The sequence below is a fragment of the Alligator sinensis genome, unplaced genomic scaffold (genome assembly GCF_000455745.1).
Source record: "Alligator sinensis unplaced genomic scaffold, ASM45574v1 scaffold714_1, whole genome shotgun sequence".
In the NCBI taxonomy this organism is placed as follows: Eukaryota; Metazoa; Chordata; order Crocodylia; family Alligatoridae; genus Alligator; species Alligator sinensis.
Window position 1 is genome coordinate 371294 of NW_005842493.1, and position 14606 is coordinate 385899.

Genomic DNA, 14606 nt, shown 5'->3' on the forward strand with positions numbered 1-14606 from the left:
GGAATACATAAGGTGAGAGAAAACTATTGCTTACTTTTCCTACACCTTAAGAGAGCCTAGTCTATCGTTAAAGTCAGCTGCATAAACAAAGAGGGAACAAAAGCCTTTCAAAAGCCAGCAAACAAAACCCAAAACATACAATCACTCAAAAATATTTAGGGAGCCATATAACAAAGGCAAATAAATTCCTTTCAATTTAAACAGAAACTGTCTCTCGAAATGTAATGATATTCAGCTCATCACTTGTCTACACTCACCTGAACAAATTTATCAAAATATCTCAAAGCCAGATTCCAATATCAAACGGTACCCTACAGTAAAATTTTCATAAAGTGGCCTGGGTACACAAGCCAGCAGGAGATTGGGGTAACATTTCAAAAAACTATGACTTACGAGCTTCACCTTTCGATGCAATTCACTTTTCGAGCTTCACCTTTTGGGCACATAGGTGAAGATTTTTAAATGATATTGGGTGTCTTATTGCCAATGATTTCATAGGAACTTGAGTGCAACCCACCTTTAAAAGTCTAGCTCTTTGGTGCTTTAGAAAACATAAGCTCTAGAGGGCACCAATACACGTGCCCAACATCTGCTCCAACACGTTCTAATTAGAAAGCATTTGCTAATTAGCATGCTCCAGCAGCCTCGGCATCACACGTATTCAGTGTCCTCATATTTCAGAATGGCGGAGGGGGTGCCTTAACTAAAGTCTGTCGAATGAGCTTTAGTTGAAACACTCCCACTGTCGTTTTGAAGTACAGGATGCTGAATACATGAGATGCTGTAGGCGCTTTAATTAAAGTGGCTCCTGAAAGCAACACCAATTAAAGCGCCCCCCCCCGCCACCCTGAAGCATGTGTAAGGACACCCTAGGTGACCAATGCCCATAGGTTGCTCTTGAAAAAGTTAAGATCTTTTTCCATGAATGATTTCGCTGACTTCAGAAGAGCAAGGTGCAGACCCAAGTAAGAGTACTAGAGTCTGGTCCTGCACAATGAGCTGACTGCATCACTATGCCCACACCAAGAGCCACCGCTGTGACACACGCACGATATAAACAGGAGCTATGTATTATCTTAGCCAGTCACCATAGCACAAACCTCGATGCCTCCTCCTATTCCTCTGCATGTAGAATTCTGCATTCCAGCAAAACCCACTGAAGTTATCAAAACCATGTAAATACAGTCTCCCCCAAAGGATGCTTTTTCCAGAAATACTATCTAAATTAGTTTAATAGTAGAAAATCGTTAAGAGTTACACACCAATGCTCATTAAGCACAACACCATTTATACCAGGGGACATTGCGAACAGCATTTGCACCAGATGTCTTAACAAAATAAGCCATTGGGTGTCTGATATAGCAATTTTTCCCTGTTAAAAGGTAAATAAAATAAATACAGAAAGTTAAAGGTTACCTGGATTTTCTTCCAGCTTTCCTATAGTTTCAATCTGCTCCACCAGGTCATTTGAGTTCCACTGACTCATGCCAATGAGAATAGCACTTTTCCCTTCCACCACCTCCTCTGCAACGAGAAGAAAGAGAACAGGGTAAATTACAATATTGAGCAGGAGAACAAAGGCAGGATTACCTTGTTGGTAATTATTAGAGAAATAAGCAGCTCTTTATGAACTCTAATGGGAATACGCAGCATGCAACATACACCGGACTCTCTCACAAAGCTGCCTGTCTACAAGTTCCCATTGCCTGATACCTTTAAAGGCCTGGCCTATGTGGATTTGCCCTACATCACATGCTAAGAGTCTCTGAAGAAAGGCAGAAAACCCAGTTTCAGTACCTAAACCCAAATTCAGTGCTTAAACCATTAGACTGTCTTTAATATCCTGTAACTACCAGTTCACTTGTGCTATACAAGTGAAGCAGTTCATTATATAATAACGCTGTAGTGCATCCTCCCTACGAGCAACATTTTAACATGTCAAAGGCTACTAAAAATGTGTTGACCCTTTCACTATTTCAATGTGGTTATAAGCTATCTGGAGCAGTAGCCATCTCATTGCTGTGTATTTGGACAGTGAAGCAGCAAATGCCCCTAGTATGGCTGCAGTCATACTGGTACAAAAGTGATTATATTGGTATAGCTTAGTTCAGTTCAGGGAACAATATGAGCTACACCATTATGGGGCCTATTTGTATCTGTGAGATTGCGTTCGGATGAGGGCTTTACTGTTATACCATGACTCTAGCTCACATATCTATGCTGCTTCTCTGATGCAGGTCAGTCTTAAGTGACTTCTTCTTAGTAAAGGCATTTCAACACTAAACACAGAAAATCAACCTCAAGATTTCAGTGTCCTGGAATCCTGAACTCAAAATTGTGAAGGGCAGGGGAGTGCCACAGGGCAATCACAGACATTTCAAGTATGTTTTACCCTTTCATCAAAAGCCACATGAGCCTTTCAACTTTAATCTCAGGATACAGAGATTACGGGATTGCACAGGCCTACTGCTCGGCCAACGGGTTCCGCTAACAGGTCTGTACTTTTATCAAGAGCTCATTGAGAAGTGGGTTGGGAAGTGCCAACAAAAAACGGCGTGTTGCAGATGTTCCCCTTTAACAGGCTCTCAATGCTGTATGAAAACATTTCCATTCAGTTTAGCAGCTGTTTAGGAAGCAGCGCGTATTAGTTCCTTTTGAATGAACTTATTAAAAGCATTTCAGCATGGCTCTGTACAAGTTCCTGATGTGTGCGGCGTGCTTAGTGTGGGTACACAAGAAAGCAAATGCAAAATGGGTAACTGGAATTCTTTGCTGTGGCAGCAATTCAGATAAAGGGCCAAATCCTGCGCACTAACCTCATGCAGTATAAAGACAGGCTCAGTGGGAGTAAACAGCTGAATTGCAGCAGAACATATTGGACTGAAATAATCAAATTCAGACCAACTTCAAGTTTCAAAAATGTTTCAAGGGCAATTAGATTCTTGGTCGTCTAAATGCATATCAAAACAATAATGTCACATTGTGGCCTATGGGAGAGAAGTTAGGTCTCTTGGGAAGTAATGCTCCCCCCCACCCAATCATGGAATATCAAAGCAGATATCAATCCTGGGCTTGATGCAGCTACCTCTGACGGCAATAGCTGATCTTCTCTGCAATGAGGGAACAGTCAGGACCTGCTTCTTCCCACTGCCACTCAATAAGTGGCAGTGGGACGAATAGACTTCAATCAATAGCTCCATAAGCAGAGCAGACAGCAACAGCAAAGTGCCTATGAGACTTTCTCTGCAATTCTCTGGGCTCAAAATTTACTTGGCATTTTGGGGGAGGCTTTTGTGCTTCTATTCATTTTCTTTGTTTAAAGGGTTGCAAGTCTTTGGGCACTACACAAGATAGGGGATGTGTTGGGTGAAAGGGTCTGTCGGTCTTGAAAGAGTCATTCATACAGTGGAAAGGCTCTTCTCCCATATCGTTTGAGAGCATAAGGCTATTACTGTTAACATCTCTCAAGGATGCTCAATAGAATTGAAAATGAGAGCTATATAAACCTGATAACCGTGGTTTTGTCATCCTTGCCTGCGAGGGATTGCGGACGATGAGTATCTCACACAGACATTAAAACACAGGCATCCTCATGACCCTCCCCGCCCGCCATGAACTTTGCTACCAACATGAGAGCTGAGACGGGGATTAAGCCCTTCATCCAGGGATACTTAGGTTGTCTTTGACACAGCCCTGGACTTCTAGCCCAAGGCATTAGCACCAGCAGCATCCTCTCTCGCTTAAACAATGAAGCTCTCAGCAACTGGGCTGCAACAGCCCTCTGATGCAAGATACCAGGTCCTCAGTCAGGCCACTGAAGTGCCAGCAGCACGCAGTGCCCCACGGGCAAAGAATGGCACAATTACAACCCCTGCTCTCTGCCGGGAGCCAAAGCAAAAAGGGTGCACGCTAAGCAGCATTATCACATAAGCCTCAAATTCCTTCCAAAGGCAGGGTCCTTAATCAGCTCAGCAAGTGAGCTTTACCAGTTTAATCACTGCTAGTGCTGTGGTGGAGTGGAGGACCTGGACATAAAATTAGCCTTAGTTCTTCAAAAATGTGTCAGGATGATGTTCAACAGTTGTCTACTGAAGAGAAAACAGGTCTGTAAAATTGCTGGAGCATTCAACCTAATATTTTCTCATCATTCGTCCCTGTTCTGTAATCCACTAAGCCAGGCTTTCCAGATGGCCCTCATGTTTAACAGAAAGAGGAAATAAGATTTAGAGGCTGCAGACTCAAGTACTTATTTTTATTGGTTCATGCAGTGGACAGAAAGCGTTTAATATGGTCTGAAGCACGATGGAATTTAACATAGCACTCCGGTAGTCATCACGGCCCATGCCGCAAACCATGTCACAGCAGGAAACAGGGCTCAGACCACTGCCTTCCCATCGCTGAGGACTCCACTGCCTGTCTAGCTATAAATAAAAGGAGGGTTATGAACCCCTGTTTACAGCCCAGATTCAGATTGCATTAACTGGCAATACGCAAAACCCCAATATCAAGACATACAAACGTACTCGCCAACCCGCAGTCCCACTACTCCAAAGTAGGCTTTTTGTCAAGGGCTATTCAGAGAAGAAAATGCCTAGGTCTCAGATTAGATGCATCATGAACCAATCTTTTAACCCCAATTCTTTTCAGTCTATTCCCTCAAGATTCAAGATATGAGAATATAGCAGGAGAGACAGCAAAAGTTGTGTGTAGCCAGCATGTCCAGGAGACTATGGACCTTATTCTCCATGTACCTCAGCATAACACACACGTGTAATTACACCTGCTCCAATGGAGTTATTCATCTCTGACCCACATGGTAAAAGTGAGAGCGCTGGGGTGGATCCAGGGGGATGCAGTCTTACCCCCTACCCCTTCCACAGTGTAGCTCAGATGTCAGTGGCTCCAATTCCCTGCCTAGGTCCTGTGAGGATTGCAAGGCACAGGTGCAGTCCCAGGCTGGCATGGGACACCTGCAGGAACAAGCACTGTCCCTGGCTGACCTGGGGGCAGGAGGAGCTCCAGGACCACTCCTGCCACAATCCAGCCAAGGGGCTGCGAGAAGCAGCTCTGCAGGGTGCCGTGTTTGGTGGCAACAGCAATGGGTAGGTCACTTTTCCCTCCCCCTCCACATTAAAAAGGAGGAGATTTTCCAATGTCCTTTCCTATTATTTTAAAGGGAGGCTTACCTGCCTAACCTCTTTGCAAATCTTAGCCCAAACATACTGGACACCAGCAACCCATGTCCAAACCACTGGAAGGCAGCTAAAGATGGGTCAAGCCAAAAACAAAAAAAAAAAAAAATGCTGTACATAAGTGAGCAAGGACCAGATATTCAAGATCAAATCTTCACATGGCGTAAATTGATGCCCATCCATTGAGGTTTACAGAGCTAAGTTGATTTTCATTAGCCGAATACCTGGCTCCTAGAGTTTTCAAAGGTGGATGGCAGAGTAGATCTGCACCTTATAGACAAACTAAATAATATATATGTAGAGCACAAACAGTCACGAACTCAAGTTCACTTCATCAGGTGCTGTGAAAGGGCATTATGTAAAGTGGAATGACTGAACTGGATACAAAAGATGGGGAAAAAAAGAGGAGAGAGGGTGCCCAAATGTCTCAGCCTACTGAGAGAGAAGAAATGTGCACACACGTGCCTACTACCATTTTGCTTCACTACAACAGTAGCATTTCAGAAGGCATTGCAAAGCAAACTCCTTTAAAACACATGGAGATGGAGGGGAAAAATTATTCATTTAGGATTTTATTATAGCTTTCAAGCTTATGCATCTTCCTGAAAGCAGAAGAGATGACAGATAAATAAATGCGATGTTGCAGCTAGTAAAGCGACCAGAACGCTGGCTTGCATCCATAGATGCTTCTCAAGCAAATCCCGGGACGTCATTCTCCCCCTGTACTCAGCCTTAGTGAGGCCGCAGCTGGAGTACTGCGTCCAGTTTTGGGTCCCACAATTCAAAAAGGATGTGGAGAAGCTTGAGAGAGTCCAGAGAAGAGCCACACGCATGATCAGAGGTCAGGGAAGCAGACCCTACGATGACAGGCTGAGAGCCCTGGGGCTCTTTAGCCTGAAAAAGCGCAGGCTCAGGGGTGATCTGATGGCCACCTACAAGTTTATCAGGGGTGACCACCAGCATCTGGGGGAACGTTTGTTCACCAGAGCGCCCCAAGGGATGACGAGGTCGAATGGTCACAAACTACTACAAGATCGTTTCAGGCTGGACATAAGGAAGAACTTCTTTACTGTCCGAGCCCCCAAGGTCTGGAACAGCCTGTCACCGGGTGGTTCAAGCGCCTTCATTGAACACCTTCAAGATGAAACTGGATACTTATCTTGCTGGGATCCTATGACCCCAGCTGACTTCCTGCCCTTTGGGCGGGGGCTGGACTCGATCTTCCGAGGTCCCTTCCAGCCCTAATATCTATGAAGTCTATGAAAATAAAAATAGATGTTTTATCTCTTCACCAGATTTCAGTTGTATTTGGGGAAAAGGAAACATGCTTTTACATATAGAAGTGCCAAGTCTCTCTCTCTCTTTTTTCCCCACCCCCCACTAAAAGTAGTACATTGTAGATTAGGGCAAGATCTCCACACACATCTCCTTAAGAAAGAAATGCTCTGTTCAGTGTACAAAACAGTAACTCTGATATATAAATCCCTAGTGATACACACTGCCTGCAAACATCGATGTTCAAATCAGTGCAATGAGTAGCTGGAGTTCTGGATTTAGGGCAACTTGTCACAATTATAGCTGATGCAATACCAGGAGTGCCTGCTTCCCAAACACAAAGATATATGCTCTTTTCCTTTACTATTCCAAACAAAATCTTGACCTGTATAAACTACAATCTAAATTTCAATCACACTGAAGCAATTTCTTGCTATTTATAACCTTTTCCATGGGAAAGAAAGCTACTATATTTCCTTTGAAAAGGGCAGAGGTTAGAACAACCTTTTATTATAGGACAAGTAATTTAAAAAAAACCCCAAAAACCAAAACCTCCCTCAAAGAATCCTCAAAAGGATTCAATTCATTCCTGTGCTTTTAGTATTCCTCCCCACAGCTTTGTACTTTCCTTGAACATTCATTCTCATTGTGCCAAACTTTCTTCATGATCTATAGTAGGGCTGCAGCAGCAGATGGCTATGCACGCTGCACCGATGTTATCTCTGCCTGAGAAGCCAATCCTGGAGTGAGCAATGTATTCAGCTGAATGCATTCACATGCCCATGAGGAGCTCATAGGGCTTTAAAAAATACATGTGAGAAAAGCGTGCAGAATGAAAAGATTTGTACAAAAAAAAATGGAAATCATCTCCCACGTGTGGGAGAAAAAGATATGTGCACAAAGCACATCCTCCTACAGGGTCTTCTGAGCCACTTCAAAAGGAGATGAGGAATCCGAACGTAGTAATGAGAGCAGTGTTATTCACAGCAGTTTTAAGAGGAAGGGGCCCACCAACCCAACAGAATACGACATCGGAGAGAGGAGAAAGCGCATAAATAGTAGGGTACCTGCCGCATGCCAGATTTGCAGACCAAACTGAGCTCTGGTCAGAACCCCTTTTTAATGAAGCACTATCACGTGCTAAAAAAATTAAGCGCATGCTGCTTTGCTGAGAGGAGATGAAGGTAAGTGCATGTTTAAATCCCGTGCCAAATTGGAGCCTTAGACATTTTCATCACTCTTGCTTCCCCCCCCCGTAACATTTTTTTCTTAAGGAGTCATATGGGTTCTCAGCAACTCTCAAGGCCTGATCCAAAGCCCTTTGGAGATGATGAAAAGACTCCCAAGGACTTCAACAGGGTTTGAGTCAGGTGCTTCGCAAGGATTTTTAAAGCTGCTGGTTGAAAAAGGCAGAAATACATTGTGATCAATCATCCAGTGACGTTTCACCCTTGTGACTCATTTCATTATCCAGTTAAAAGGACTTCTGTTCCCAGAATTGGAACGAGAAGCATCAGAGCACTTAGATGTGTTCCTGAAAGCTTCAAATGAAATACCCATTATACAGCCAGTGTTCCTAAAGAGCTTTCTAAGAACTGTATGTATAGGAAGCTAACATTTCAAAAAAAGTACCATTCTAATTTTTATAAAAGTGCTGAGAACAAGCTTGAAAAAGTGCTTTTGTATTATCATCTTATACCACAAAAAACATTCAAGTTCTGCTCACAGATCCGAACAATGCAGCAGGATGCTCAACCAGAGACCCGAGCTCCAGTAAGTGCACTTTAACGGACAGACTTAGAAGTCTAGTTTCTGAAAGTTTATTTTCCATTACCAGGATATAGAAGTTTCACACCCTCCAAAGGGCATCACTCTACTTGCTAATGATGTAAGGCTCAAAATCCAAATTTAAAAATGTCTGACAGATACCCTTAAACATTATCAATATTTGCTGGAAAAAGTCCCAATCTCTTTAACTGAGCTCGCTATCTGTACAATGGGATCACACTACTCATCTTTTGATGAAATCCTAACCCATTTAAATTAATTGAGGTGTTGCCATCAGGGACACTGAATGGTACAGGTGTTGCAAGAGGAGCTGTCAAATGCTGCTATGCCGGTGGTGGGCAAAATGCGGCCTGGGGGCCAGATGTGGCCCACCAGGCCATTCTATCCGACCCGCGGGGCCCCGAAAAAATTAGAAAATAAATATTAATCTGCCCTGGGCTGCCTGTCATGCGGCCCTCGATGGCTTGCCAACTCAGTAAGTGGCCCTCTGCCCAAAATAATTGCCCGCCCCTGTGCTATGCCAAATCAAGTGATCTCGGGGAAGCTCTTAGAGACCCAGGGATGAAGAACAAGACCAGAAGTTGAGATTGTCCTCCAAAGCTATCCAGAAGGTTGGCTTTAAAGAAAAGTGTCAAAAACAGGACACAACTTAAAATCAAACACAAGAGTTGGAAATACTGGATACACGGCAGCTTTACTGTTTGATTGCACCAAAGACTGGTAGATCCAATGAGGGTTTTAAGAATCTGGTGAATTAACAACAAACTATTGGCCTTCTTGGTGAGCCAAGAGAAGACAATACAAACTGACAGATACTTAACAAGGTGTCTATTTTTGCCTGGATGTAGCCTAGCCCCCTCTGTAAATTGTTCCAGTTCTCCCCAGCAATTCATCACACACTCCTTCCACCTATATTTAACACCATTTCATAAAGTATTTCAGAAGAAATTTAATATCTACAAAGACATGCTAGTGCTTTCAGACAGAAAGGTAAAATAAGGTAATCATTGTTTTCTGCTTCTCCCTTCGAGGATTACAGCTATAAATTCATTTGGGAGAAAGAAGAAAAAAAAAAAAAAGCCAAATTTATGCAGCTGTGTACTCTGTTCCTGGAACAGGCTGAAAAGAATCTGCCAATAACTCATATTTGATGAAAAGTAGAGAAAAGTGAAATATTACACACGCACTGCTTTGTTTTTGATTCAGAGTACGGCTAAGTGAAATTTGGGATTTCCAAATTCTGACATTTCAATGTTCTTCTTCAGCAATCATTCACAGATGGTCTTCCATGATGGTCTTATCTGCGTGTTTGAAGATGCATGATGAGGTCGATCCAGGATTGATAGACTCTAATGCAATTTGGGCACATGTTTCCGTGCAGGGTGGGTGGCTCCAGATTCTTGATTCTGTTTGCGACACGCCGTTTCTGCTGCTCCTGCTTTTCTGTCTAAAGTTGTCGTTGTAAGGATTCAAAGTACTAAGATCCTTGCAGCAACATCTTCCTCCATTTGCGGTGGTCCTGAGTGATAGTCTCATGGTTTCATAGTTGGTAGGATCAAAAGGGACCTGAGCAGATCATCAAGTCCAACCCCCTGCCATCAACTCCCATGAGTTGATGTCGATTTTTTCAAGCTGGCCTTGAGAATGCCCTTGAAATGCTTTCTCTGTCCTCCTCTTCAGCATACACCTTGATTAAGCTGGGAGAATAAAACTTTGGGAACTGAGAGTCAGACATACAGATGATGTGGCCAACCCAGCAAAGTTGATGTCAGATGATCAGCACCCCAATGCTTGTGGTGTTGACTGGCGACAGGACGTTAATATTGGTGTGTCTACCTTCCTACTGGATTTGGAGGATCTTTTGCAGGCAGTGTTGATGGTATTTCAACAGCTGGAGATATCTCCCATATGTTGTCCACATCTGAGCTCCACACAGCAAGGTGGGGACCACAACTGCTTGATAAACCATGAGCTTGGTTTCAGATCTGATGTCACAATCTTTGAACACCCATTCCCTCAGGCATCCAAAGGCTGCATTTGCGCATTTGACGTGTCATTGGATTTCTTCAATGTTGGATTTTCGTCAGTGGAAGCCATCTCTTGCAGAAGGCTGACAAGGTATGGGAAATACTCAATGTCCTCCAGAGACTCTCTGTGAAATACCAGTATTTGTCATGGCTTAAAAATCCAACCCCCCCAAAAAAAAAAAGTTTTTTTTTTTTTACATGTGCCAGAAAGTTTTGATTCAACAACTTCCTTCAGCAAGGTGACAAATGTATTAACACACAACCTCTATATATTGCATTTCAGTTTATTGAACCGACTTGGAATAGTAGGCTTTGTGTCAGTTCATAAATAACATCTCTCAGTGGTAAAATGCAGCATAAAGTTGAGATTTATATTTTTCTGAAAAATCAAAATTTCCGGTAGGCAAATTTTGACACAACTTGTTCATTTTCTGTCAGGAAAATCAAAGCAGAATATTTCATTTCAGCTCAGTTTGACTGGAGTAAGAATATTTTGATCTAGAATTCCCATCTATTTCCATTTCTTCCATTCTAATCTCAACAGGATATGTGAAGTCAGATATATATGGTTTCAGTGACTTCCTTGTGGTCTTTCCCTTTGGGATGGAACATGAGTACCTGCTGCATTACTCATGGTGTATAAATGCATGTGCAGATGGTAAAACATTGTTTATCAGGTCTTCTAAAAAAATAAGTCTTTGAATTATATGAAAACTTTGATAGGATTTTTTTTCATCAAGTTTGAAATGAGTAGGTTTGATAAAGAAGTTAAAAAGTCAATATTTCAATTGAAAACAGAAAATTGTTACTTGAGTTTCCAAAAAACCTAAAACTAATGGGATTTTTTTTTCCTCTTCTTTTCCCCTCTACCTCAAAGCTTGTATTTTAGTTAGTTATTTTTGAACAATGAACCAGAATGATTTTAATAAACTCCCTCCAGAGGTGGTGCAGTCACCTACCCTGGAGGTTTTCAAGAGGAGACTGGACAGTCACCTCGCTGGGGTCACTTGACCCCAGTTGTCTTTCTGCCTAGCGCGGCGGGGGGTCAGACCCGATGATCTGCGATGTCCCTTCCAGCCCTGAACATCTATGAAGCTATGAATAATTGTAAAATACAAAGTTTCATTTTACTTGTAATGAGCAGAGAACATTTGTTCTTAACCAGACTGAGCCATTTACCACTTTGTCCCTTACAACAAATCACTGTAGTACTTATCACATGTCGCCAGTTTAACCTGGGTATCTGTAGTCATTAAGCATTTTCTCTGCATCTGGAGCCGTCACCCCAACAGCATACCTTAGTTCATGCCCCAGTGATCGAGTCACCTGAACAGAGTAGTTCCTACATACTCTTCCACTGCTGACTTATCACAGAAGCCCCGGGTTCCCGTATCCGTCTGGAATGGCCAGCCTAAAAATATCCCAGCAGTCTCAGTTATAAAGTTGGTAAATCTCTGGACCAGGTTCCCACCTACAGGTATGCAATGGGGTCCTGGTCTCTGTAGGGACCTCAAGATGCAACAGTAATAATGTAACACAACATTTGTTAAAAGCAGACAGAGAATGAGACCAAAGCAAAATCAACCAGTTGCAGAATTAGAATAAAAGTTAACTGAATTGGCTAGTCAGAAACTGTTCAAAGCTGTGGCTTGAGATGTCACTCTGAATTCAGACTGGACTTTCTGACTCAAATGAGTATATTGCCAAAGGGAAAACCAAAAAGAAGCCACTGAAACCACATGAAATTGCAGGTAATGTCTCCAACTGAGGATCAAACGGATGAAGAGAACATTAAACAAAGGATCTCTATTCAGCTCAACTTTTAGGAGAGGCCTTTTTGGTTGTTAAATAGGCAATTCTTATCAAGACCACGGTCACCGCTATATATTGTGCGCAAAACGGATTAAACATAAAACTAATTAAGATAAAATGATGACTCACTGCAGGGGCTTTAAGCATCAATTTCTCTGATGCTGTTATGACTTATTGTGCAATTTTAATTTCCCTCCCTCGTTGTGGCTCGTGCCAGATCCAGCACAGTTATTCAGGGCAGCAAAGACTTTGACCCTTCCTTGGCATCACTGATATTGGATGTAAACCTGGAATCCGTGCAAAGTCAACAGAAAGAATCCCACTAACTTCAACAGGCATTTTATCAAGCAAATTTCCAAAAATAAAGTTAACTAATTAACGGCGTTGATTCCTTTATTGTTCCAAGAGCAATAACAGCAATTAATTGGTTCCCATTAAGTGCTAGTTGTCAACGTCCAGTCTAAAAACATGACGTAAAGTTCTGAACTATGATGCCTTCCATCTGTAAAAGGCCAGAATCAAGCCATCTGTGTCAGGCAGACATGCTCCACATACCATATACAGCCATGCCATGCACCGAGGGAGAAACCTGATCACAGGTTCAATCTCAGATCTTATATAAATAAACGCAAAAATCATGCCATGGGAGGAGAGAAACTCTTGAGTTCATCCAAGTATGTAACATGCTGTAGAGCATGAGCCACGTCAGAGAGAGACCAGTGTTGAAATACTAGAGCTCTATGGTGAAGTATGCTTTGTTTCATCTTAATTCAGATACTTATGAAGGATAATAGAAGCCAATGATTTGCTCACATTTTAAACTATATTCTTCTATTCAGCAAATTCATGATTTATTACAGGTGGGCTCATCTTTTAAACAGGGCGGTTTTTACTGTGTTCAATTGCACTGTTGTCATCCGAAAAAGGGTGTCATCAGAATTCCTTCTTCGCAGGTATTTGGACTAATATTTAGAATTTGGTCTGATATTTAAAACCATTCTTATTATTATTTCCCATTAAATGAACGTTCTGGAGGGAAAATAAAAATATATATATATTTTGGTGGGTGGGTTTTCATTGTTATAGTAACAACTTACAACATTGCGTTTCATCTCCGTGATAGCAATAACTCCTGACATTTTATAGCATGATACATTCTTATTTATTGTACAAATCAACACAGGAACACCTGGGAATTTAAATGTTTTTTCACTTTTAAACAACTAAGGACAGCTGCTATTTAGTGCTGATTGAAACAGCATCTCTTCTTTTCTAGATAAAAGAAAGTATCATCTGTTCTTCATATCAACAAACACTTTGATACTGAAAACATGAAAAAATAGTTGTCATAAACGTTACCACCACTCAGATGTCAAAAATAACATTAAAACAAAAAATATATATATACACACCCACAAAAATACTGGAGTAAAATTCCAGAACTTTTCAAAACATTTCAGAAAGGAAAACCCTTCATTGAAAAAATTTGCTTTCTTGTTGCCATAGGAAGTTCTGGCAAAACGAAACGTTGGGTTTTTTTCCAATGGTTTCAATCTCAGCAAAACCACATTTTTTTTGTCAATTCCATTTAAACACATGATAAGGGAGAAGCTACAATTTGGCCAAACTGTATTTCCACGCAATAACTAGTTCCTACTGACATTAGGATGTAAAGTCTCAGCTGCAGCTTACAGCTGTTCAGCAAATCACCGTAAAATATTCCAATCAACCATGGCAACACAATGTACATATAACAAATAAAATCCCACAGAAATCGCAAGGCATGAAACAAGGCTGTCCTATCATGCAGTTCTCCCCAAAAGTTTGAAAGGTTAGCTGTCCTGCAGGAAATCAAAACCAGTTACATTTCCTGTCACAGTGGGGTCCGCCAGGAGGGCCGTGATCTCCTTGAGGCCCTCTCTCCGTGCCAATTCGGCCCAAGGGCACCCTCGATTCTCGCCCGCCACGTCTTTGCTGTTGAATAAGGTTGGGAGGCTGCCTTACGACTCCCTGGGCACGGAGAGCCGGGACCTCTGTCCCCGTATGTTCTCGGACCCCCTGGGGGGTCTCCCGGTATAATGGGTGCTCCTCAGGCACCCTAGCCTTATGGGCTACGCGTGGCTCCTACCAGCCCCTAATACCACACCCCAAGCCTCGCTGATGTAATAGACGTTGGTGTGTCTGCACGCCCGCTTCCCGGGCTCTCTCTACAATAGGGCAGTCCCCTCGGGGACGTCCTTTCGGTCCACCGGTCCTCTAGGCTCACCGCACTAATACCCTCTCTGGTACGGGCTCACCGCGCTGCTATCCCCTTGTCGGGGGACAACCGCAGCACCTTGCCCTTCTCCTGGGGCGCTGTGCCACTAACCCTTCCGTCAGGGTCCACCGTGGCACCCTGGACCCGTCCTGGGTTTCCCTACGGTGCAGGCCTATTACCGGGTTTGCCACGCCCGTTCTGGGCTTCTTAAATATCGCCCTGCTCGGGCTCCTCAATATTGCCCCTCTCGGGCTC

At 42.8% G+C, this 14606-nt stretch overlaps 1 protein-coding gene across 4 annotated transcripts in view; it reads right to left on the bottom strand.

The window, feature by feature from the left end:
- PITPNM3 (PITPNM family member 3) overlaps positions 1-14606 on the bottom strand; it is a 272469-nt gene that overhangs the window by 172526 nt on the left and 85337 nt on the right. For all 4 annotated transcript variants that reach the window (XM_025212941.1, XM_014523475.2, XM_025212939.1 and 1 more), the window contains one exon: positions 1417-1524. In XM_025212941.1, the coding sequence (XP_025068726.1) occupies positions 1417-1524 (108 nt within the window). The remainder of the gene's footprint in view (positions 1-1416; positions 1525-14606) is intronic.